The sequence below is a fragment of the Diabrotica virgifera genome, chromosome 7 (genome assembly GCF_917563875.1).
Source record: "Diabrotica virgifera virgifera chromosome 7, PGI_DIABVI_V3a".
Lineage (NCBI taxonomy): Eukaryota > Metazoa > Arthropoda > Insecta > Coleoptera > Chrysomelidae > Diabrotica > Diabrotica virgifera.
The window spans coordinates 248,409,002-248,433,330 of record NC_065449.1 but is presented as its reverse complement, the minus strand read 5'-3'; the positions used below and the strand labels follow the sequence as shown (position 1 = coordinate 248,433,330).

General features: G+C 32.0%; 2 protein-coding genes across 3 annotated transcripts in view; one reads left to right on the top strand and one right to left on the bottom strand.

The window, feature by feature from the left end:
- Positions 1-12,790: 12,790 nt before the first annotated feature.
- On the bottom strand, positions 12,791-21,903 carry LOC114325238 (vesicle-trafficking protein SEC22b-B). Its single transcript, XM_028273238.2, has 4 exons — positions 21,729-21,903; positions 21,566-21,675; positions 19,466-19,773; positions 12,791-13,198 (listed from the first exon to the last, which is right to left on the bottom strand). The coding sequence occupies exons 1-4, from the start codon at positions 21,801-21,803 to the stop codon at positions 13,050-13,052; spliced, it is 642 nt and encodes a 213-aa protein (XP_028129039.1). The 5' UTR covers positions 21,804-21,903; the 3' UTR covers positions 12,791-13,049.
- Positions 21,904-22,180: 277 nt separating this feature from the next.
- LOC114325234 (multivesicular body subunit 12B) overlaps positions 22,181-24,329 on the top strand; it is a 30,642-nt gene continuing 28,493 nt past the window's right edge. Inside the window, exons 1-2 of one of the 2 annotated variants that reach the window (XM_050656611.1) lie at positions 22,181-22,371; positions 22,803-22,896. In XM_050656611.1, coding sequence (XP_050512568.1) covers positions 22,825-22,896 — 72 coding nt within the window. In that variant the 5' untranslated portion in view covers positions 22,181-22,371; positions 22,803-22,824. Of the gene's footprint in view, positions 22,372-22,432; positions 22,604-22,802; positions 22,897-24,329 lie in introns of those variants that run through there. The other variant, XM_050656610.1, reaches the window with a different exon arrangement.

Sequence of the window (24,329 nt, the reverse complement as noted above, 5' to 3'; positions counted from 1 at the left end):
GCCTATGCTTCTTTTGCAGGCGGGCGCCTTATACCCTAGCGCCGGTACTGATTGTTTTATTAAGTTCTATTCTATGTATTCTTGAGTATGGCGTTTGTTTTGCGTTAGTAGTTGTCGTCTTTCCGTCATTAGTTGTTTAGTTTCGTTGCTTATTTTGTCTTCTTTAGTACTTGTTTTCTTTGCGACCTGTAGTCCGGCTTCGAGAAGGTTCTTATTGATGTTTTTGTTAATTTCGTCAATTTCATCTTGATTATGTGAAGGATCATATTTCAACTTATCCGCTAAGACCTCTCGGAATTGCTCTTCATTTGTTTTTACTTTAAAGGCATCTATTCGCGTTGTTTTTTTAAATATTCTTTTCCTCTCTTCTTTCATGTAAATATTTATTTTTGCTCTAACTATACGATGGTCACTACCCGTTGTTACGTTGTTTATTGTTGTTACGTCTTCGAATATTCTTTTGTTGTTTGAGAGAAAATAGTCTATTTCATTTTTGGTGGTTCCGTTAGGTGCAACCCATGTCCACTTTCTGTTAGGTTTCTTTTTGTAGAAGGTATTCATAACATACATGTTTTCTTGTTCCAGAAATTCCATAAGTTTTTCTCCCCTTGTGTTTCTTGTGCCGAATCCAAAATTTCCAATCTTGCTTTCAGAGTCTTCAATCTTACACAATTGACACCCTATATATCATCAATTTCTTCATAAATTAACTAACTAACCAACTTATTATATTTACCGTCACCATTGCTGGCATACAATAGAAGATGTAATAAAATCAATGGCATATTTAAAATAACACACCTGTTGGGCTACTCACTGAAGACCAACAAAAGTAGACAAAAAGTGTCGGCACCCTTTTGTAATGTGATACTGTTGTTCCGAGGTAATAAAATTAGGGTTCAAGTGTTTGTTTATTAGGTGTTAACTGCCCATAAAAGAAAGAAGTCTCGTTTGAACAACCACTTCGATTGATTTATTGATTTACAAGATTGATAGATGCCTTGCTCGCAATGAATCATATTCAGAGGCTTTAGAAGAAATAATAATAATAATAGATAATAAAAGCGGTATGGTCACTTCTTGATTTATGTTTCATTTTTTGATTTATAACTGTTATAGCCCGGCTATTGTGAAAATAGTTTGACCGATATTTTTTGACAGAGTACAAAAGGCATGACCAACTCATGACAATTATTTTGAAACAAAAGCAAATAAGCTAAATATATAAGAATAACAGAAAACTTATATTATAAAATAGAAGTAGGTTGAATGCTCGAATATATGGAATTTACAGGAATAAACGGCAGATATCGAGCACCTAGTTTAATTAAATCTTGCCCAAGTATACTTTCGCTAACTTAGCATCATCAGGGGCATTTCGTCAAATCAGGAAGATATCCCAGCAAAATGCAACATTTGTTTGGCAAGAAAGAAATTTTTAAATTGGCAAGACTGTACGAAGGACAAACATATCAAAAAATAAATTAAATTACATAATTTAATTTATTGAAGTTATACTTATTTACGATCGAGAGTGAAATTTTATAATGCCGGGCGCATGCGCACACAGACAGTATGTATTTCGTTGCTAATCTTTCAAGATATGTATGTATCAGCGCTGTCAACGCAAATAAAGGCCGCGTCCCACCATCAAATAATTTGATCAAACTTGACAGTTAGTGACACAAAGTGACAGTTAGTGACGTCACATCCTGAGTGTTCATTGTGGATAATAATGAAAAATTTTAATTTTAAATAAAGTACAAACAAGTTAGACAACTCAATACAAAGAATTTGATCAAACTAGACTGATAGTGAGAGCACAGATTTTTAGAATTTCAAAAAAACTGCAATTGTGACGTCACTTTGACGTACTTCCGGAGTTTGCTCAAACTGTTTGATCAAATTATTTGATGGTGAGACGCGGTCGTAAGTCATATTATATCATATAAAAGGATATATTAGTGTTCTTAGTAAATGTATTATTTATTATAATTTTTGTGTGTTTGGATTTGTCTTCCTCGGGAATAAGATATTTTATAATAATAGTAAATATATTTAAAGTATGTTTGTATATTCACTTGGTCTATTAAATTTGTCAGTATGTATGAGAAATCTTGTAACCTGTCAAAGCAAAAGGGATATAGCTCAGTGGTAGAGCGTGTGACCGGAGATCAAGAGGTCCCGGGTTCAAATCCCGGACGATTCATATTCTTTTTTTGAAGTTATACTTCTTTACGCGCGATATGAGGGTGAATTTTTATATGTTAAAACCTACGATCCCGGCGCATGCGCATTATAACTTTGTTCTGATTGGATGTTCAAATGACATGTCAAAAATTATCCAATATGGCAGCTGTAGCGCAGCTGTGGTTTGGACGGTTGACGGTTTGGTTATGTATGGTTGTTGCGTTTTAAAATTTGTGGGAAGAGAAACAACAAAGGTTAGTTAATAGTTATACTGCCTTTTTAAATAGTTTTCATATTATATTTTTGAAGTTATACTTCAAAATGTTTTAATTTATGTATGTATCAGTCCAGAAAAGGTGTGGAAAGAATATATTAGTGTTTTTAAATATATTTTTCTACAAACGTGTTAAAAATGCAATTTTTAGGACTCCATAGGAGCGTTAAAAATGCTACTTTAAGGCACTAGTGCTTTAAAAATTTTAAGGCACTGCAGTTAAAAGTGAATTGTCAAATTGTGAAACGTCAAAATATTTATATTTCATTTATTAACATTAATATTAATAATACAACTTGCGCAATTTGAAAAAGGTGGTTTAAAAGGTTTTTTATTATAATTTTGTGTCTTTGGATTTGTCTTCCTTGGGCGTAAAATAATAAAACATCTATTTTTATATTTCACTTGTCACCGTGATGTATAATTATGTATATCTGAAAGGTAACTAGCATGCGGCTTGATGGCCTTGTTGGTAGAGCGTTGGATCAGAGATCAAAAAATCGCGAGATTGCGGGTTCAAATCCCGGACGATTCATATTTTTTTCTTTTTTTTTAATATTTGGCATTGAAGTTTTGGTTCATTTTTGGTAATTATTGTTAATTTTTTGTATTGTAACTGTTAAGTAGGTACAGTCGAACCCGCTTATTAGAATCCCTGTTATAGGAATATCCCGGTTTATGGAATATAAATTCAAATTCCCGAAACATTTCCATTTACTCCTTAATAAATTTATCTGTTTATTGGAATAGGATCTAACTAGATAATACCGCTTATTAGCATATTTTGCAGGTCAAAGAATATTTTTTTTTACAATTTACTAAAAATTTAAATTATGTATGTTTGGTATTATGGTTTGTCGTCAACGGCTTGGTTGTAGTGCTGGATTAGATATTATTAGGGTAATAAATATTTATTACTTTGTTACGAATACCAATTCGATCTTTAGCAAGGCCGACAAATGCATGGGTCATAAAATAATTTTTATTTGTCTACACAAAGGCACTGTTGCCTGTTATAAAATTGTTAGAAGCAGTTTATTTATAATTCACTCAGAGAGTACCTACTTGTTTGCAAGATGGAATTATGGCTTTGTTAAATCCGAAAAGAAGAGAAAAGAACAAGAATGTAACAATCCATTTCTTGACGCCAATAAAACTTCTATTCAACCAATGGATTAAGGATGACCACACGGATTAACAACGAAAAAGCTATAATTACCAATAATTTCTCAAGAAAAAAAAAGTAATTTTGTTATATATGCATTTTAATAAGAAAATATTTACATATCTACATATTGCATACATTTCATATTAATTACCTAATGTATTCATTCACATACATGTAATGAAATTTGGTATTTAACACATACATAAATAAGTACTAGTTACACTACTGTATTATTGACGTAAAAAGACCTAAAACCATTTACATACACTGATTATGTAGGTACATATATATGATATACATATTGGCATAGTATGTAATAAAACTACATATTGGCATAGTACAGTGGCGGCTCGTGATTACTAAAAGAGGCGGTGCACAAATAGATAAATTTACCATAGGTAAATTTACCCTTAACACAACTTAATACGTAAATTTACCGGGTACTGGATGAAAAAGGATTTTTTTTTTCGTTTTTTGACACAGTATCTTGAAAATTGATATTTATGTATAATTAGATGATCGCATGGATAAAGAATTATGAAAATAAGGAAAGGCGTAATATTTATTTTATCGTAAATATGCACTAAATCAATGATACCATGTCTTGCCCATGTAGAATCGCTCCCAAACAAAACACACACGAAACAGAAAAATGCATTTTTTTTATCACATCCACAAATCCGGCAATTTTTTGAATATATATTTATTTATATTCTTTGCACAGCCTTCAAAATTTGAAGAGCTAGAAGAAATTTCAAATCAACGCTAAAAAGTTATAGATACGCAAAAACCATTCTAACACACATTCTAACACTAGAAAAGTCACATTCTAAAACACACTCGAGCCAAAGTTTGTCTGGCTCGGAATCTCATAAGCCCCGGCGTCCGTTGTAAGCTGACCGCGTCTACCTTTTCCTATGCTTTTGAAGTCAAATCTCGAGCCATACGGAATGGTGCTCGGGCAGAGTAACTCACAGGAATTATTTGTTTTTTCGTTGATATTAAATTACATAATGATAAATAATGTATGTAGATAATGCATTGATATTAAAAAAAGCATAGTAAAAATAATATTATTTTTATTGTTCAATCTGTTTTCCTGTAAGTATATTTTTCAGAGCCAGTGCCATGGCTCGGTGGCCCCTTAGGACCAGCCGCCACTGGCATAGTATGTAAAACTACACATTGGCATAGTATGTAAATAATATTATTACGTATATTCGGTAACACTTATTTCGACTAGCCACCAATGATCGGTTATTAGAATATCCCGGTTATAAGAATATTTCGGCAATAAGCGGGTTCGACTGTATATTTATTTCGTTGAAATTATATTATAATAGAAGTATAACTTCTTACGTGCGTACAAAGTATACACGCATTCTTTTTTTTATATTTTTGGTATCGTTTTAATAAAAATTTTTTAAAAGTGGTAGGTAAAGAAAGTTAGTTTAATATTTAAATAAAATACAAATAACCTGTTAAGTATATTATTTTCGTTGAAATCATAATAATAGAAGTACATTAAAACCTCGATATAACGGACCTCTATTTAACGGACTTCGGATATAACGGACAAAAAATTTGGTCAAATGTAAAAAAATTAAAAACTTCCTGTTAATATTATACAAAGAAGAAGAAGAAGATACATAATGGAAAATGTGGTGAGCAACTTGGACAGTCCATAGCGGCCAGCTTTTGAACTGAGTAAAGAGCTGTAGAAGAGTTTGCTATGGAACTCTAAGGACCTCATTGCCTTCCTTATGTATGAACAGAAAACAAAAAAAGTTGTGACTGGCTGAATGACACCCAAGTCTATGCCATAAAAAAAAATATTATACATACTTAACCCTACCCATACCCACGGTTATTAGACTTTATTACGGTTGTCTTGTCCGACGGTGGTGGGGAGACTTATATTTTTGACTTTACGTCACAAGAGTTTACATTCCCATATTTTTAAATTATTTTCGATCATTGAATGTGTGTTATTGTGTATTATTTGTGTTATTATGAAATAATAAGACAAATAGTACACATTTTATCTTATACCGGGTGGCGAATCGTAAAAAGGGCCATATGAAACTCAATGTAAAGTTCCGAATTGTTGAATTCCTGCTTCCCGAAATTATTCTACATCAAAAGTCATGAGAAAATACTTGTAGAGAATTAAAATCTGTATTAAAATCAAAAGTTAAAATTGTGCTACGATTTAAATGCATTCCAAAATTTTGAAAAATATGATACATTTGCCACAATAGGTATGCGTGTAAAAGTAAGGCCACACGTTACTATTTAACTGACAGTGCTCACACCATGGACTGAATAAAAAAATCTTTATTATTAATCCTTTCTCCGCAACTGAGGGTATTTTATCAACTGTATTGTTTTTAAACAATAGATGATAAAATAAAAATATTGACAGTTCAAAAATGTGAACATTATTGCATTGTGTGTGGCCTAAGTTTGGGCTGAAAACTAAAATGTATTACATTTTTACAAAATTTTGGAATATGTTTAATTACGTAGACCTGCAATTTTAACAGTTATTTCCAATACAGATTTCAATCCTCTTCAAATAGTTTCTAATGTCTTTTGATGTAAAATAATTATTAGGGAAGCTGGAATTCAACAGTTCAGAATTTTACATTGAGTTAATGCAAAACTTTGACGCATGTCAAAATTCTCAATGTGTTTTAATTGTATTCATTTTTTTCGAATCCTGAGAAAACTAATAAATATTTTTGAAAAATTTAAACTCAGAATGAAAGACTACATTATTACCGAGGGCTGAAAGTCCCTGAAAACTTCTATAATGTTTATTTTAATAAGTTACAGGGCTGAAAATAAAAGAGAAGTGTGATATTTAATTTCAAATATTTCATTCAATAGAATCTGCTTGTTTATTCTAAGGGGCTTTCCGCCCTCGGTAATAATGTAATCTTGCATCCTGCGTTTAAATTTTTCTAAAATACTTGGTTTTCTCAGGATTCGAAAAAAATCATATTACGATTCAAATGACAGTAAACTCTCGTGACGTAATCTCACCCTTAATGTTCATTGGTTAGTCGATTTAGGCAACCGTAGTAATGTCTAAGAACCGTGACCCATACCAAGATACATTGCATAACAATGGGGTTCCCGTGGATCCCAAACGCTATATTTTACAAAGAAATTCAATAAACTCTTTATTATAGCATAATGAGGACACATTTCTAAATAGTCTGGTTTATTTTAAACCTATTTTTATATAACGGACTTTCGGCTTTAACGGACACCCCGTCCCCCCAATTAGTCTGTTATATCGAGGTTTTACTGTATAACTTTTTACGTGCGTACAAAGTACACACACATTATTTTTTTTATTTGTTTGTCCTTCGTACAGTGTGTGTTTTATGTTATGTTAGTTGCCAATTTAAAAATCTCTTTCTTCCCAAACAAATGTTGCATTTTGCTGGGATATCTTCCTGATTTGAAGAAATGCCCCTGATGATGCTAAGTTAGCGAAAGTATACTTGGCAAGATTCGTTTAAACTATTAGGTCTGGATCCTGCGTATGAAAAAAAAGTTGATTAATAGCAAGTTGAAAATTTGTTAATAGCTTAAGGGTGTCTAGTCGGACAAACTTTGGTATATGGGAACACTGGAACAGGGGAAGTTTTAATTGTGGAACAGGTTAAAAATTTGGAACGGTCAGACCACGAAAACGGCACATGTATTTTGTCCGACATAACAGACTTAAACTCTCCGAACAGAGATTAAACTCTCATGCAAAAATCAGGCTGCTATTTTTAACCAATTCTATATTGTAGTAAATTTAATTACGCAACTTTTATGTCAGTACAACTTTTCTCAGAAATGAATAGTTTTAAAGTTATAATCAAAAAACCAATAAAAAATCGAATTTTTCCTTCATATTTTGACATTTTGGTTATTTAAACAATGTTCCCGACCATTTTGAGTGGGAGGATAACTCAAATATTAATATTTGAGTTATTTTCAAGCAATTTCTGCAAAAAAATTTAAGTCACCTCTCAACGTCCATCTCAAAACAGTTGCGCCCTGGACTATTTATTATATTATAGCCAGCCAGACAGCGCTCATAAATAGATAACACGCAATCGGAGAACATTAAAATTAAAAGGAGGATAGGGCAAGGTTGCATTATTTTTTCATTAGGTACTATTTAACTTGTACTCGGTAGTTATTATGCAAAAGGTACTAGAAAACGAAACTCCTAGCGTTAGAATAAACACGGAATCCCTAGTGATAACTTTAGGTTTGCAGATGACACCGTGTTAACGGCAGAGAATATTGTAGTTTCTCTGTATTGTTGCTTATGAGTCTTATATCATCGGAAAATCTTATATGATTTAAAAATCATCTATCGATTTTAATTCCGTGTTATTCCCAATTTAATTTCTTGAACACACATCTTCTAATGCAAGAGTAACTATTTTGGAAAGATAGTGTCTCCTTTTCTAACTCCTCTTTCCGTTCTTATTTTGCTTGTGTTAGACCTTCTACGTTTATTTGCATAGTTGCATTGTCGTACCTATATTGTAATTTAGGAGTTCCTATTCTATAACTGGAATCAATCCTTGAATTCTAATTGCTTTTAATACGGCTCAGAGTTCTATGGAATCGCATGCCTTATTCTAATACACAAATGCCAAATGAAGAGGTTTATTGCATTTGTTAAGGCCATCGGTACATAATTCGCAAATATTTTACGGTATCCCTACTTTTTCTGTCTTTACACGGCAAATTACGTGTAGTAAAATTCACACTGGTATGGATATGCAAACATTACTAGAATGTCATTCTACTTGAAAATGTCATCATTAATTTAAAGAGATGGCTTTTGAATGTTCTTGGACAACTGTTATTTTTATAATTGAAAATTATTAATTCAGTTAATAAATGTGATAATTTTTTCACTAACTATATATTCAGTGATTGTAATAATTTATATGTACAACAAAAACTAATACTCAATCGAGAAAAGAGGAAAAGTGTTTAAGTGATTTTTTAATAATATATTGTTACTATGGAACGCTTACAATTCTGAACATCTTTAACAACAAAATATTTGGATCACAGAATATATTATCCTGATGTATTCTCTGCTTGGATCTTCCACAAATAATACACAATAAATAACTTTTTATTAAGTTCACGTCTTAAATCGATTATTTATCAAATACACTATACGCTCTGAGCTTCGCTGGTGTCGCTCCTGGCGGATTACTAATTCAACTTTCACCGGTAATTTTTAAATTTATTATTTAATTGTTATCGCTTAATATTTACAACGCTAAAAAGTAATTAAATTGTAACAGATTTTTTAAGATTTTGCTAATCATTTTGACGTTCTATTGATGAAATATTAATTTCTTACTTCGGATACTTTCACAATTATCGTGTAGATGGCGCTAAGATTAATAGATTAATTTATAATTACATATTATGGAACATTAAAAAAACGTAAATTCAGTATTTAAAACGTAAGTATATTTAAGGTAAAAATATATACCACAGCTTTGACCAACTATTTTTTTTTATAATTAATGTTTTTAATTTAATTTTAAATTAATCACTTTGACATTTATGTCAAATTTCCGGTAAACGTTTACAGACTTGCCACTACTGGCGCTCGCGAATTTATAAATATCCCCTCTACGTACGAGCTCACAGCGTATATATCAATATTATTTAATCAATAACTCAAAATATTCCCGATGCCATGTCAAATAAGTATTTAAAATTGTCACTGATTGTCACTGTCTGACTGACAGTATGCTGACAATATTCTATTCGACTGAGTGCGTTGTATGACAAAGATAGATTTGGAAATATTACCAAGGACATTGTGTTCATTTTTTTCGAATCCTGAAAACAATAAATATTTTTGAAAAATTTAAACGCAGAATGAAAGACTATATTATTACCGAGGGTCGAAAGTCCCTTAGAATAAATAAAAAGTTTATTTTGAATGAGATATTTTAAATTAAATATCACACTAAATTTTCTCTTAGTTTTTCACCCCTGTAACTAATTAAAATAAACATTATAGAAGTTCTCAGGGACTTTCGGCCCTCGGTAAGAACGTAATCTTTCATTCTGCGTTTAAATTTTTCAAAAATACTTATTAGTTTTCTCAGGATTCGAAAAAAATGAATCCCCATTTGAATAGCATTGCAGCCGAAAATACGTACCCATCCTCTTAGACTATTTGATAAGTGTCCGTATTGTCTGTATAGGTGTTCTATGGTAGGTACTGGTACTACAAACTTTGCGAAATCCCACTTGTTCAACAGGCGGTAACTAATATCGAACTTATTTGATAGTCTGTTGATAATTATTTTGGTAAGCAGTTTGTTCGGATATGGTAACAGGCTTATTGGTCTGTTATTTTCGACCTTTTTTTTGGTCCTTTCTTGTGTAGTAAAAATACCGGCGCATTTTGTCAAGAGGTTGGAATTGTCAAAGAGACCCTTGTTCATTTTCTGGTAGCGTTTCAGATCCTACATTTAGCATTCTTCGTTCCATACAATGGCGGATCTACGGGGAGGGAAAAAGGGGAAATTTACCCCCTTAACAATGTCCAAAATTCAAGAAAAAAATTGTTGAAACATGATACTTAAACCACAGACACAAATATAATATATGCATTAAGTTCCCTTAATTTTTCTAACTAGAGTGTTTATTGGGTTGAATTTGTCTGTCTGTGGTTTAAGTATCATGTTTCAACAAGTTTTTTCTTGAATTTTGAAATAATGATTTATTAAGTCGTTATTTATGTCTTATGTAGTTTGTGTTAATCTGTTTTATGTCTTTTGGTTGGTGTTTCATTGGAAGTTCCCCCTAAGCAGAGCCGGATTTAAGGCAGTGGGGGCCCCTGGGCAGAATTGGTGTGGGGCCCTACCTCCTACCATTAAACAAATTGTTATGACTATGGTATGGTTAAAGTCCGGGTGCTTTTCGAGATTTTTTAACTGAAAATTCCTTGATTATGTCGGGCATGTCTAATTGCTTTAAGGCATTGTGTTCAATGCTCATTATAAAGAGATGCCTATCATAGACCGAAGTCGATTTTTAATTAACTTAAATTTTTAGAATGACCTCTCTACACTGCAGTTAGTTACCATCAGAACTAAATAGATATAAACAAAGTGTCACTACAACGTTTGGAACCTCATCATTCACATTTTTCTCTTTTAACCGTCGGTACGTTTGAAGTTCTTTACTTAAATTTGATGAGCCGATTTCCTCTTTCAATGAATTGAATAATTTTACAAATTGTACTAGTTCGACACCTAGCTTTTTATCTAAATCATTGCTATAATTGTCGGTAATCTTCAATTTCATTGAAAGTTAAATTTTCCAAATAATGTAAAAATCCAAAATTGGAATGAATGGATTCATATGCCGAAAGCCTATGACCTAAGAGGAAATGAAGTGATCTATAATAGTTATAAAATTTTGAGTCTTAAATTTCTCTGATGTCATTTCAGTCTCTGAAATATTTCTTAAACTTAAAAGAATATAATTTTTTTAATTGATTTAAGTGCCGCCACTCCTGAATTAAGGTCAATATTTGGATCTTGGAGAATACGACTTGTGCTGTTTGTCCTCTCTAAGATTTAATTTCAAAATATTGCAAATATCCCTGTTTTCAGTAAACACACTCGATTATACAAACCATTTGTATCGCTACGAGTTTCAAATTGTTGCCCATCGTCTTTTGAATTTTTGGATAATACTCCTTTAATCTGATTATAACCTTTAACTAGTTCTTTTGCAGCATCACTTCTAGACGACCATCTAGTAGTATTTACTCTTTTTTAGGAACAATAATATTTCTGCCATGGTCGGCGTTCCTCTCGCTTAAAGACGTTTTTAAACATTCGATTAACAAGTTGTATCTATATGTAGAGGAAGTGAAAAATACATAGGGTTCATACAGTCCTTCCAAGAAATCAAAGAATTCTATGGCAGCAGGACAAGACTAGCTGCAACTTTAGCAACTAAATTTAGAGAGTGGGCGACATAATATGGAATCTACAACGCCAAGATATTGTGTTATCTAAATTTTAGCTGAACACCATTGTATATTCCAGTCATAACTGACGCATTGTCGTAGGACTGTCCCCTGCAGCTTTTCAAATCGATATCATCTTCTTGCAAGAATGTCTTAAATATATCTTCTGCTTTATGACCGTAATTCGCCAAAAATACATTTTTAATAGGAGAGAAACTTTCGATATAACGAAATATTACAGTTAATTGATTGACAAAAATTATTCTTTGTGAATAATGTGCTGATTTTTTTAAGTTTGGGACTTTGTGGGAGCCCCGGGCAGCTGCCCAGCCTGCCCCTCCTTAAATCCGACCCTGCCCCTAAGGCAAATTTCCCCTCCCAAGGCAAATGTCTAGATCCGCCACTAGTTCCATATCGTGTTTTTCGAAGTTTTGCTACGCTGGACGATTACAATTATTCTGTATAGTAATCTTCAACAATATTTATTATCTATTATTTTGGAATGAGCTCTTTCTATCATTGCCTTAGAAATATCTTCATAAAATGTCTCTTTCTTCATCTGTTGATTATCTAGTGGGAGCGTATACTTGAATTATTTTATAGTTTAAGAACGATGTATAAGACCCTCTCCTAGATTTCAGCAGTTTTTGTGAGCAGAAGTTTGATTCTTTTAAAGACCAATAATGCTACGCCTTCGATATGTATTGTACTCTTTATGAAACTGGTAGAACATGTGTCCAGACTGGAGTATTGTACATTGTTCTCTTTGTTGTCTCATATCACTTGGACCAAGGACATCCCATTTGATCCTGGTTAGTTCTTCTTCCAGTTCGTCCATTCTGTCAGCTTACTTGAGGGGTTCATTCATTGAAACTATAGCAATATAAATATGCTGCTTTCGATGTTTTCATGAGTTTTTGCCGCCCCGAGATTCCATGACGCTGACCTCCTTAGAGGTGTGGGACGTGGGATTGAACTGGGATCAATCAATCTGGAGACCAGATCCTGTTATTTCAAAACAGTTTCCTGCATTATTCTATTTAAATTTGTATAATGTAAACTGTAATATAATCCATCAATCAAAGAATGAGGTAAGGATAAATAAAGCAAAAACTTGTATGTACAGTAGGTATCTAACTTTATTATAAATATACATTTTCCTCATTTTCTCAAATGATTGGTATTTTCTTGCCTGCCACTATATTTACAAACAAAAAACTATCCACGATTAAAACAAACCATTCGGAGATGATAATATGGATAATTTTAACACATAAATACTTAAAAATACATAAAAAATATTTTAAAAATAACAACCGCCCATTGCCGGAGAATATGAATAGGTATGGAGAGTTTTTTTACTTGGTGAAGCTTTACAAAATCCAGAAGTATAAAATGAAGGAAAGAAAGACTAGTCCGCCTACAGCTGCCGTTACGTACATCGATTTTGTGTTCAAGTATGTCGAATCCTTCTTGTATTTGTCCGTTAACATGGATAGATTCTGCGTTTTGGTGTCCAACTCTTAAAAAAGCAAAAACACAAATATTATTAAAAAGTTTAACATGTATTTGGAAGCAGTGAAAGCATTAAAAATGAAAAATCTTTGAAAATACAGTATCGCCCAATAAAAAGTACCTACTGAACTTGTAATTATTTTATTGTTTTAAAAAATATACAGAGAGAGTCTGTAAAGTGGAATAAATTCAATATCTCAAATACTAATTGTTTTTTTGGAAAATGCTCAGACCCGTCGATTAGTATTTCAAATTGTCCTTTTTGACATTCAATAATAATGTATACAGGGTGTCCCAATTTAGAGATATGACGTCATCGTCGATTTTCTTAAATGGCAACACTGTCATTTTGATAGCTAATTTGATAGGGTTTGTAAAGTTATACATAACTGCAAAATATCAAATTTTTATTCTCTACCATTTACAAGATAATAGAAAATAACAAAGTTATATCTGTAATTTGGAATATATTCAATAATTAAAATACTAACTGTTTTTTTTTGAAAAATGCTCAGACCCGTCGATTAGTATATCAAATTGTCCTTTTTGACATATAATAATAATGTATACAGGGTGTCCCAATTTAGAGATATGACGTCATCGTTGATTTTCTTAAATGGCAACACTGTCATTTTGATAGCTATTTTGATAGGGTGTGTAAAGTTATACGCAACTGCAAAATTTCAAATTTGTATTCTCTACCATTTAGATGATAATAAAAAATAACAAAGTTATGAAAAAGAAGTAATCAACTAATAATTGAATTTAATTATTTCAATAAATTAAGCAAAAACTCATAATGTTGCCCTCAATTATTGTCAAATTGTCAATGGGCAACGTTATGAGCATTTGCTTAATTGAAATAAATAAATTCAATTATTATTTGATTACTTCTTGTTCTTCATAACTTTGTTATTTTTTATTATCTTGTAAATGGTAGGGAATAAAATTTTGAAATTTTTCAGATGTGTATAACTTTACACACGCTATCAAAATAGCTATCAAAATGATAGTGTTGCCATTTAAGAAAATCAACGATGACGTCATATCTCTAAATTGGGACACCCTGTATACATTATTATTATATGTCAAAAATGACAATTTGATATACTAATCGACGGGTCTGAGCATTTTTCAAAAAAACAGTTAGTATTTTAATTATTGAATATATTCCAAATTACAGATATAACTTTGTTATTTTCTATTATCTTGTAAATGGTAGAGAATAAAAATTTGATATTTTGCAGTTATGTATAACTTTACAAACCCTATCAAATTAGCTATCAAAATGACAGTGTTGCCATTTAAGAAAATCGACGATGACGTCATATCTCTAAATTGGGACACCCTGTATACATTTTTATTAAATGTCAAAAAGGACAATTTGAAATACTAATCGACGGGTCTGAGCATTTTCCAAAAAAACAATTAGTATTTGAGATATTGAATTTATTCCACTTTACAGACTCTCTCTGTATATGATGACACTTTATTACATGTTATAAATAATGTGCTTCTCCTCGCACAAAGCAGAGTTCATACTGTCGTTCCAAGTTTCTCATCATGTTATAGAATAAGGGTTTTCTCAGGTTCACTAAGAAGGCTCTAACGGCATCATTTAACTCATCACATGGTTTGTGGTGCCTGTGTAAAAACGACAGTTTTAGCCATGCCCCAAACGTATGCGTCTGAAGATGTGACGTCTGGAGAATGTGAAGAATAAGGGAAGTCGGTAAATCGTGAACTGAATTTGCTTGGAAAATGTCCCTGAAGAAATTGACGAACTGCTCAAAAGTGTAGCAAGTTGCCCCATGCTGCAATATTTGATATTATCGACCGATTCCGTATGAGCGAAAATAATTCTCCACCAGGAACAGCTTCTTCACTGTACTTAATACCATTTTTAACAATAGGGAACTTGCATAAAATTTTAAATTCGAACAAATTGTTATAAATCACAACAGAACATAATTTAAAACATGTATCAAAGATAAAAAGTTTTGTTTGTCTTTCATTTGGCCCCTAAAGACGATTAAAAATTCAAATTATACCAGCCAGCCCAAAACGCGTCGTGACGTCATCCGGTTATATGTTTACATTCTGCACCAACAAAGTAAACAAAATTGTATATATTCTTATTCTCATGATTATTTTTCAGTGCGTCACAGTTTTTAGATTTCTCTCTAATGCATTAAGTTTGATGAGACGGAAAAAGCGGTAGCTCCGTGATTAAACACAAAAATAATGCAGCATTGCAATGGTTATATACATAAGATGTCTATTCCTAACCTACGTTTGATTCGTTGATATTTAGAATGCACGTTTTTTCTAGCCAATCAAATACACGTATTACGAACATTTGACGAAAACTTCGTCCATTTTGGCCAATTTTTAGAAGTGTCAAAGAGTCAAGTGACGGTTATTATTCAGGTCAGTATTTTGTGTACCTATCATTTTGAAATTTCGAATTCGACTTCCCTTGTATTTCACAACGTTTTTGTGCATTATTTTGTGTTTTGGTTTAGAATTTAGTTCGTTAAAATTTAGTTTTGTATTTTGGTTTAGAATTTAATTCGTTAGAAGTTAGTTTATACTCCAGGTTATTATGCAAGAAAAATATCCATAGTAAGGAGACGTAACTCATGGCTGAAGAACCTTAGGAACTGGTTTGGATGTAATAACAATGAATTATTTAGAGCCGCGGTTTCAGAAATAAAGATCGCTCTGATGATTACCAACTTTTGAAGCGGAGACAGCACCTAGAGAAGAAGATAAAAATACAGTTTATGGATAGTTTCGTGTCATTTTTGAATGTTTCCATATTTATAAATTTAATTAACAATATTGTTTACTTTTTAATTTTATTCCCCTTTATAAAAAAATACCTACATGTTAACATATTGTGTAAAAATAAAATCTACTAAATTACTAATTAGTTTAATTCCACAAGCTTTTCACCTATGGCGAAGTACGATTCTGGCATCTGTCAGATTCGTCAATAATTACATGAAATAAGTCTCGGCACACCCAATAGTATATGACGTCATAATTAATGACGCACTGAAAAATGATCATGAGAACAAGAATAATTTGAAATTGGACATTATAAACGTCAGTAGAAAATACAGTTATGTGACGTTACAAGTGTTTTTGATTGTTTGAACTATTCATAGAAAATTTGTACTTTTACAAAATGGTTTTATTTTCCTAATTAAACCTTCTTTCCTTTCCTTCAATAACTATATCAAACTCCAATCTCAACAAACTGGTATATATTATTACAATGACATACGATAAATTTCATTAGAATATTTATTAAATATTTTTCCTTTATTCCACACCGACGAGCTGGCCAAATACCCAAGATAGATGGAGACCAATAAACTAAAGAATAAGAAGAGGAATATACCTAAATATAATCATAAACGGAACCATATAGTTAAACTATGTGACGTCACGGGTCGTTTGAACTATTTTAAAATACAGAAGACTTTAAATTTGTACTTCTGTTATTATGAGTTTTTGAAGCGTGAAATTTTGGAAATCTCATTTTTATACAAAACTGATTATTATATAATAAAACTATTATTATGTAATAAAAAAAATGTGCAAATTCCCTATTACGCATTAATACATAATTGTTTAAGGATTACTTGATTGTTGACAGATCTATACTAGTTAATTTGGGTATGACAGCCATAGATATAATATCCTGTAGATTAGGCTAGCTATGGGCCGTTCTGTGCATCGAGGTGTAACGCCGATATCAAGGACGACATTGGTCAATATTCATTTTGAGTGGTCTAGCCATCTTTGTCCGTCATATGAGCGGTATCGCTTAGTAAAAAGAGATAGATAGACCACCGATCGACTGCCCGCACGTTATGCTTTTTTGCTCAGTAAGCCTTGTCTACGGTTAACATGCCTCTGATGACAGCGCGCACAAAAAGACACCTATGTTTCAGTTCCAGTACTGTTTATTTCAGGCTATCCTGTATTACAAGTCGAAGTTGCAGCTAAATAGAACCTGCGCTATTTTGCATGGAATTTGGTTATATTTTTAGTAACGTTATCCGCTACAGTTTGTTTTTAAAGTCACCATTTGCTTGGTATAAAGACAATGCTTGATTGTTTACGAATTTTGTTCAGATGGATAATTTAAGATAGTTCTTATGGACCAAGAGCTAGCAACGTCGAAAAAAAAAACATTTTAAGACAGCTGATTCTTTCATATATTGTTCCCTATGCTTCCTCGAACACCGTACCGGCCATCTGGCTACTGATACAGGTTGCGTTCATTACTGCACAGCACACTAGTACAGGTAAACATATCGAATTTAAAATTATTGTAAGACGAAAATATTTTTTAAATTCTAATTGCCAGAATTCTAAAATTTAAAATCTAATTTCCAGACATTTCTGTGGTTTAAAAAGTAATGACAAAAAAATGTTTTGTCCTAAAATAATTTGAATTCAATATACAGGGTGATAGATGAGTGTGATAAAGCTCACTAGATCCGCTATAGTAATAGATAGCAATAAAAGTTAATAATAAAAATTGTGGCCAACTTTCAGCTTCACATTACGAAATTAGTTAGATTGTTACAGGGTGTTCGATAACATAGTGACAGACCAAACTTATGTTTTTTTAAATGCAACACCCTATATTTTATTTTATATTCGAAATCCTCTTAACTTCCCCATCACAAAAATATAAAGGTTTGTTATGTCATATAGTGCTTTTACAAAGTTATAACCAATTTTTTATGAAAATCGTAACAAGTTCAGCTCCCTGTATAAGTAAAAAAAAGCAAAACAGCGATGGTTTATTGGTGCCATATTTTTTTGTTGATTGTGAAAATTTTTAAGAATTGTTGATATTGCTAATTTTCCTTATATCGAATACAGGGTGAGTCAAAACACAAGTACATTTTTTTCTCAGAAATGTTAAATGGAACACCCTGTATTTTATATTACTATCGAAAAATATCATTACCGTACTTTAATTTTTGTATAATATTCCCTATGAATAAATTTGTCAGTTTCCGAGATATTTTCATTTTTCAGAACAAGTTATTAATTAGGGTGTTCTATTTAAAATTACTGTGAAAATAATGTACTTGCGTTTTGACTCACCCTGTATTCGATATAAAAAAATTAGCAATATCAACCATTTTTATAAATTTTGACAATCAACAAAAAAATATGGCACCAATAAACCATTGCTTTTGTGCTTATTTTTATTTATACAGGGAGCTGAACTTGTTACAATTTTCATAGAACATTGGTTATAACTTTGTAAATACCCTGTATAACATAACAAACCTTTATATTTTTGTGATGGGGAAGTTAAGAAGATTTCGAATATAAAATAAAATATGGGGTGTTCCATTTAAAAAAACAAAAGTTTGGTCTGTCACTATGTTATCGAACACCCTGTAACATTGTAATTAATTTTGTAATGTGAAGCGCAAAGTTAACTACAATTTTTGTTATTAACTTTTATTGCTATCTATTACTATAGCGGATCTACTAAGCTTTTTCACACTAATCAATCACCCTGATTTTGTGTTTACCTGTACAGGTGAGCTGCGCAGTAATGAATGCAACCTGTATCAGCCAGATGGCTGGTATGGTGTTCGAGGAAGCATAGGGAACAATATATGAAAGAATCAGCCGTCTTAAAATGATTTCTCGAAAACGTTGCTAGCTCTTAGACCATTAGGACATCTGCAATACTGATTGCTGCAACTGCTGTAAAACTGTGACAAGATAAAACTAACAAGAAACAGCACTGTTGGGTTAGACCAAGGCTAGCAAATAGGATACCACTAAAGGGAATTGAAACCTTTTAGAGGAGTTTAATGAACTGTCTATATATTTAAATTACGTAAAGATGGATAAAAAATGCTTTTGAGAATTTCTGTTATTTGGTCACACCAGACATTGAAAAACAAATTACTGTGATGAGGGAATCAATTTCTGCAAAGCATAGATTAATAATAACCTTAAGGTTCTTGGCAACTGGTAACTCTTATAGGAGAATGCATGAATTTGCACCCTATAATCACTTTATTATTGCAGAAAGTTAGTTGCAACTTATTGCACAAGTTCTTGCACAAGAAATTGCAGAATTACTTGCATCATGTAAAGTGGCTAATCATGTTATGATATTGCATCATTCTATAATAATCAATGGCATATAATAAATAAATCTGTATGTAGTAAGAAAATGTTTTTTACTGATTTCTCTTAACACATAATTTGAACTCACCTGATAGAACAGTTCCTCGCTGCAGCACATCATCTATATTTTGTACCATAATCCTTTGGACATCGTGTAACTGATTATTTATCACATTTAAATTCCTTCTCGATCTCGAATCTGCAAACTGTTTTTTGGCTTTCTGGATATATGTGTCAAACTCTATGAATGTATAAGGCCTAGTTACTGTATTCACTCTTTTGCCATATTGTGCGTGGAATTCTTGTGCTATATCTTCCAAATATGAGTAAGCAAGTCGTTTTGAGAAAGCCTTTTCACATAATACTAGGTAACAAACTTCGTATTCTATTAAATAACTGAAAGAAAATTATATTTTGAGACACAAATCTAGAAGTATTAAATAGGAAATACTGAGATAAACAGAGAAACCATTTAAAAGTAACTTGACGGATAATTTAAAAAATCAACTACATACTGCTCAACATGGTTGTCTTCCTAGTCATTCTATTTCGACCAACCTTCTTCTTTACATGGATCATATTGTAAATGCTTTCGTGGACGGTTTACAGGTGGATTCCATTTATACTGATCTGTCCAAAGCGTTCGATAACTTACTTGCGGGACAGGTCTTTATGTGTCAAACTGAATGGTTTCACTTCTAATGAGTATTTTCCACTCTCAGGAGTGCCTCAGGGGTCCCACTTGGGATCTTTATTGTTTGCAGTTTTTATTGACGATGCTATTAAATCATTGACTGACTGCAAAGTGTTGGCATATGCCAATGACATAAAGTTGTTTTGTTCTGTTCGGGATTACTCTGTGCTAGGCTACAGAAATCTCTTGACTTATTTGCGAATTGGTGTGATAATAACAGATTAGTCATTAATCGTGACAAGTGTCAGGTTATCCAGTTTCATCGATCAGTGGAAATGGTAGATTTTGATTACAATTTGGATCGTTTTTGGATTGAGAGAGTCACTAGCTTCAAGGATCTTGGTGTCATTTTTCAGAGAGACTTATCCTTTAATTTGCATATTGATTTTATTTGTAATAAGGCTCTTAGGCAGCTAGGGTTTAGTAAGAGGCATACAAGGGATTTTCATAACATTTCTTCGCTGAGAATTTTATACTGTTTTCTGGTCCGATCTCAACTTGAAAATTCCACTATAATCTGGTCTCACTTTGTCCAATCCTCTGTTCAAAAGTTGGAGAGAGTGCAAAGACGGTTCTTTATCACTGTGCCTTTACATTACACAGACCTTATTTATATTCTGATATGATGAGATACTTAGAACTTAATCCTCTGTCTACTAGACGAGTTAATTTCGATCCCATCTTCATTTTTAAATTGGTTAACGGAATTATACATTCACCTGAACTGCTTTAATTGGTTTGTTTACACATTCCTTTCCTTTTCGTCGAACTAACTATTCTGTGAATATAGGTCTGGTGAGACTTCTTGCTCATGCTAATCGGTTGCCTCATGAGACAGATTTTTTTAATTTGTCCTTAAGTGCCTTTAAACAATCTCTGAAGCGTTAAATTTAATTGTAATTCTATATACATATTTATTTTATGATTTTGTATTTTATTTAGTATTTGTTTGTAATTTTTATAAATGTTGTTTAATTGTATATTTTTTGTCAATGGGCTTGCCCCATTTATTAACAATAAATAAATAAAAAAAGGGAAGGTTGCTTTAATTCAATGCAATTAATTTCTTAATGTACACATTAATTTTGAAGTTTTAAGTCAAAAAATTATTGAATTTTTTTGAGTGAAAATGTTGTGTATTTTCAGTGGCGTAGCAACTTCACTTTACTTGAGGGTGAGAGTGTGACAGGAGTTACTAAGATAATACACATACTCTTAATACCATTTAAACGCAGTATTCCCTCTTATATTATTATTGTAAATTAATAATAAACAGTAAAGACCAAATCAGAGTGTTCCAGTTTGTAAGAACTTATCTACCAGACCATTACAGTTAATTAACCTTTAAAAACAATGTTTTAACATAAAATAAATGTAAATTTAACAAAGTTAATTACAACACAGATAAAATACAATACACAATAGAATAATAATTAGTATAATTATATAGTATGTGACTACTCTTTTAACAGCTCAGTACAATGGTCAACTTACTGGAATATATAAGGTCCCGTTTCAATTGAACATCTAGCAGGGGACTGGTGCCCCAATTTTCGAAATAACATTTTCGCCTGATTCTGGTAGTCCAAAATATTTCTTCCAGACTGGAAATGAAGAAGGTGTAAATGATAAAAAAATATAAATAAACCCTACATACCTGTTCGTCCTCTTGCATTGTGGCTGCAAGGGGCAAACCATCTGCCACTCGGGCAATCATTGTCATCAAAACCATTTTTTATTAATTGTAAAAACACACTTTTTGATTTTTAAATGACAAATCTTGCTGTTGAGTGTTGGGTAGGTTATTTTATTTACACGTCATAACTAAAATACACGTCAGATTCTTCTCTTTTGATTTTGAACTATTGAACTACCTGTTACTATGCAAATAGTAATTATCATCATATGATTCGAAATTCGAAATTATATACAAAAAGGACTTTTTGTGAAAGTTTTAAAATAAAACTCTCTTTATAAATCCTTAAAATGTTTGACGTTAATATCAATTTATTAGATTATTTTTCTGTATGTTTTCAAAGTTGTATATTTCAACATCTCTATACTGTTCCTAATCACGTTCCGGTTCCATCCAAATTCCAAATTCGTTACCGTTACCTGTCAGTTGTGCTCTGGTCTAATGTAGTGTTAATTTTAGTTCTTATCAATTTTTGGTGATATTCTAGTGTTTACACTAGAACAATATTGTGTATTTATCAGTTTCAATCATTTATACAAAAAATCAATCGTCTAATCTGTGTCGGTACACTTGATCATGAACGCACTTACCAACTGTGGTAGAGGTGAGTACATTTTTTATAAGTACAGCAAGTTACATTTTATGCGTTATTCTTTTGTTAGAGCTGTATCTATCTATATTTATCATTTCGATTAGTAAACAATGAGATAAGTGCTAATAAATTGATAAAATTAAAGTTTATCAGAGAAATATTCTTCAAACATGTTAGTTGGGGTAGAAAGAAAGTTAGTTTCTACCTGATCCATAGTTCTGGAAGGTCAACGTTCTTGTTGAAGGTACGGTACAAGTTTCGATTCTCGATTGTTTAGTGGTAATACCAGAGGAATTCTTGTGTAAAAGAGTGACTAATCCTTTATTAATAGTAATAAAGAAATTAAGAGGATTTCAACAAGCTGTATGAGATGCTCAAGCAGATGCTTACAGATTTATTGTCTGTGAAGGAGTTTGGATTGTCAACATTTCTTTTATTTTTAGACATACAAAAAGACTGAATACAATGTTAAAATCGTCTGTCCAGCATAAGATTCTAAATTATTTACCCGATGATAGACCCATTACTGCCATACAAGTAAGTTTTTGATTTCAACTTTTACCTCTTCACTTCTAATATGGTTTCCTCTTCTAAACAAACTTGAAAGTAAATGTAGTGGTAGTCATTTGCAATATTTTGTGTGAATTGTAACTAATAATTGAAAAAACTAAAATCTCATTTGTTATTTTATATTATTTTGCTGTAAATTGCTTATAATCACTTATTTCCTTGTACAGTGGAACCTCGATTATCCGTCCCTCCATTAACCGTCACCTCTGTTAACCGTCAGGGTACATACAGAAGTTATATTGACCACATAAGCAAAACTTTTAATGTAAAAAATAAAAAAAAAGTTACATTTGATTTGTGATAGGACACAGACAGCTATCCATTGCTGACAGAAAAAGAAATCGTTGAAATGGCAACGAAGGCGGACCAAACAGATTCAGAAGCTGACACAGACTTGGAATTTGACTGTAGCTATGTTGATAAACCTATTGTAATTGACAAAGATTTACGTAAATAATCTAGAGAAGCTGCATCGCATATGCAATAATTCATCAAGTGGTATTCTCAACAAGAAGAAGCCAATAAAGTAGATTGCATGATCTTATGCTGATTAAGAAATTCAGCCGTCGCACAATAAATGTGAAGCAACAGTAAGACAAACAAAGATTTCAGAATATTTTAAATTGATTCGATTGTATGAACACAAATCCCTCTTATAATGTCAAACAAACCATACAAATGAAATGAGAGTTGTACTATGAATTTTTAATTTGTTTTTAATGTTCTGTTAACCGTCTTTTCGATTATCCGTCATATCCTTAGTCCGGTGCCCTGACGGATAATCGAGGTTTTACTGTATTTCCTATATTTTGTTTTTTATCTTTCTGTGTTATTTTTTAACTAATAGCTATTTAACACTTTCCACAAAGTATTTATTATCAAGTTAACAGTGATCGACTCACAGCCTGAGTAAAATGGATACCTTGGGTAAACCACAGGTAATAATAATAGACAGTTGAAATGTACCACTGGCCCTATTACCTCCCTTGTATACTGTAGATCCAAGAGATATCAGACTACCCTGCTATAATCCCAAAGCCGCACTAACAGTATAAAGGGAGACTATTATTAACAGTGATACAATTTGTAATGGCCAAATTGATAACTGTAGCTACAGTAAACTCTTAGAAGATGCATCATTTAAAGAAACTGTTTTGGTATGATAAAATTGATCCAAATAATGGCATAACCCAGACATCCAAAGTGAAAGTTATCCTCCATCACCAACTTGTTCTATATGGTTGACATAATGTTCAGAAAAAAGTCACACCATTTTGAGCTTCGGGTTTGGGGGGGAGAAGGGGGAGAAATCGGTGAATTCGTAGCTTTTTACGTTTTTCGTCAATTTTTCTAAAACTATGCGGCTTAGCATGAACCACCTTTTATACAAAAATGTTCTA

Bases quoted from the DNA above. Each gene is read 5' to 3' on its own strand.
- LOC114325238 (XM_028273238.2), bottom strand. From the start codon at position 21,803: ATGGTTTTGATGACAATGATTGCCCGAGTGGCAGATGGTTTGCCCCTT. The intron at 21,676-21,728 runs GTATGTAGGGTT...CTTCATTTCCAG, and splicing joins CAATGCAAGAGGACGAACAG to TCTGGAAGAAATATTTTGGA. The intron at 19,774-21,565 runs GTAAGTTGACCA...ATTTTCTTTCAG, and splicing joins ACGGGACCTTATATATTCCA to TTATTTAATAGAATACGAAG.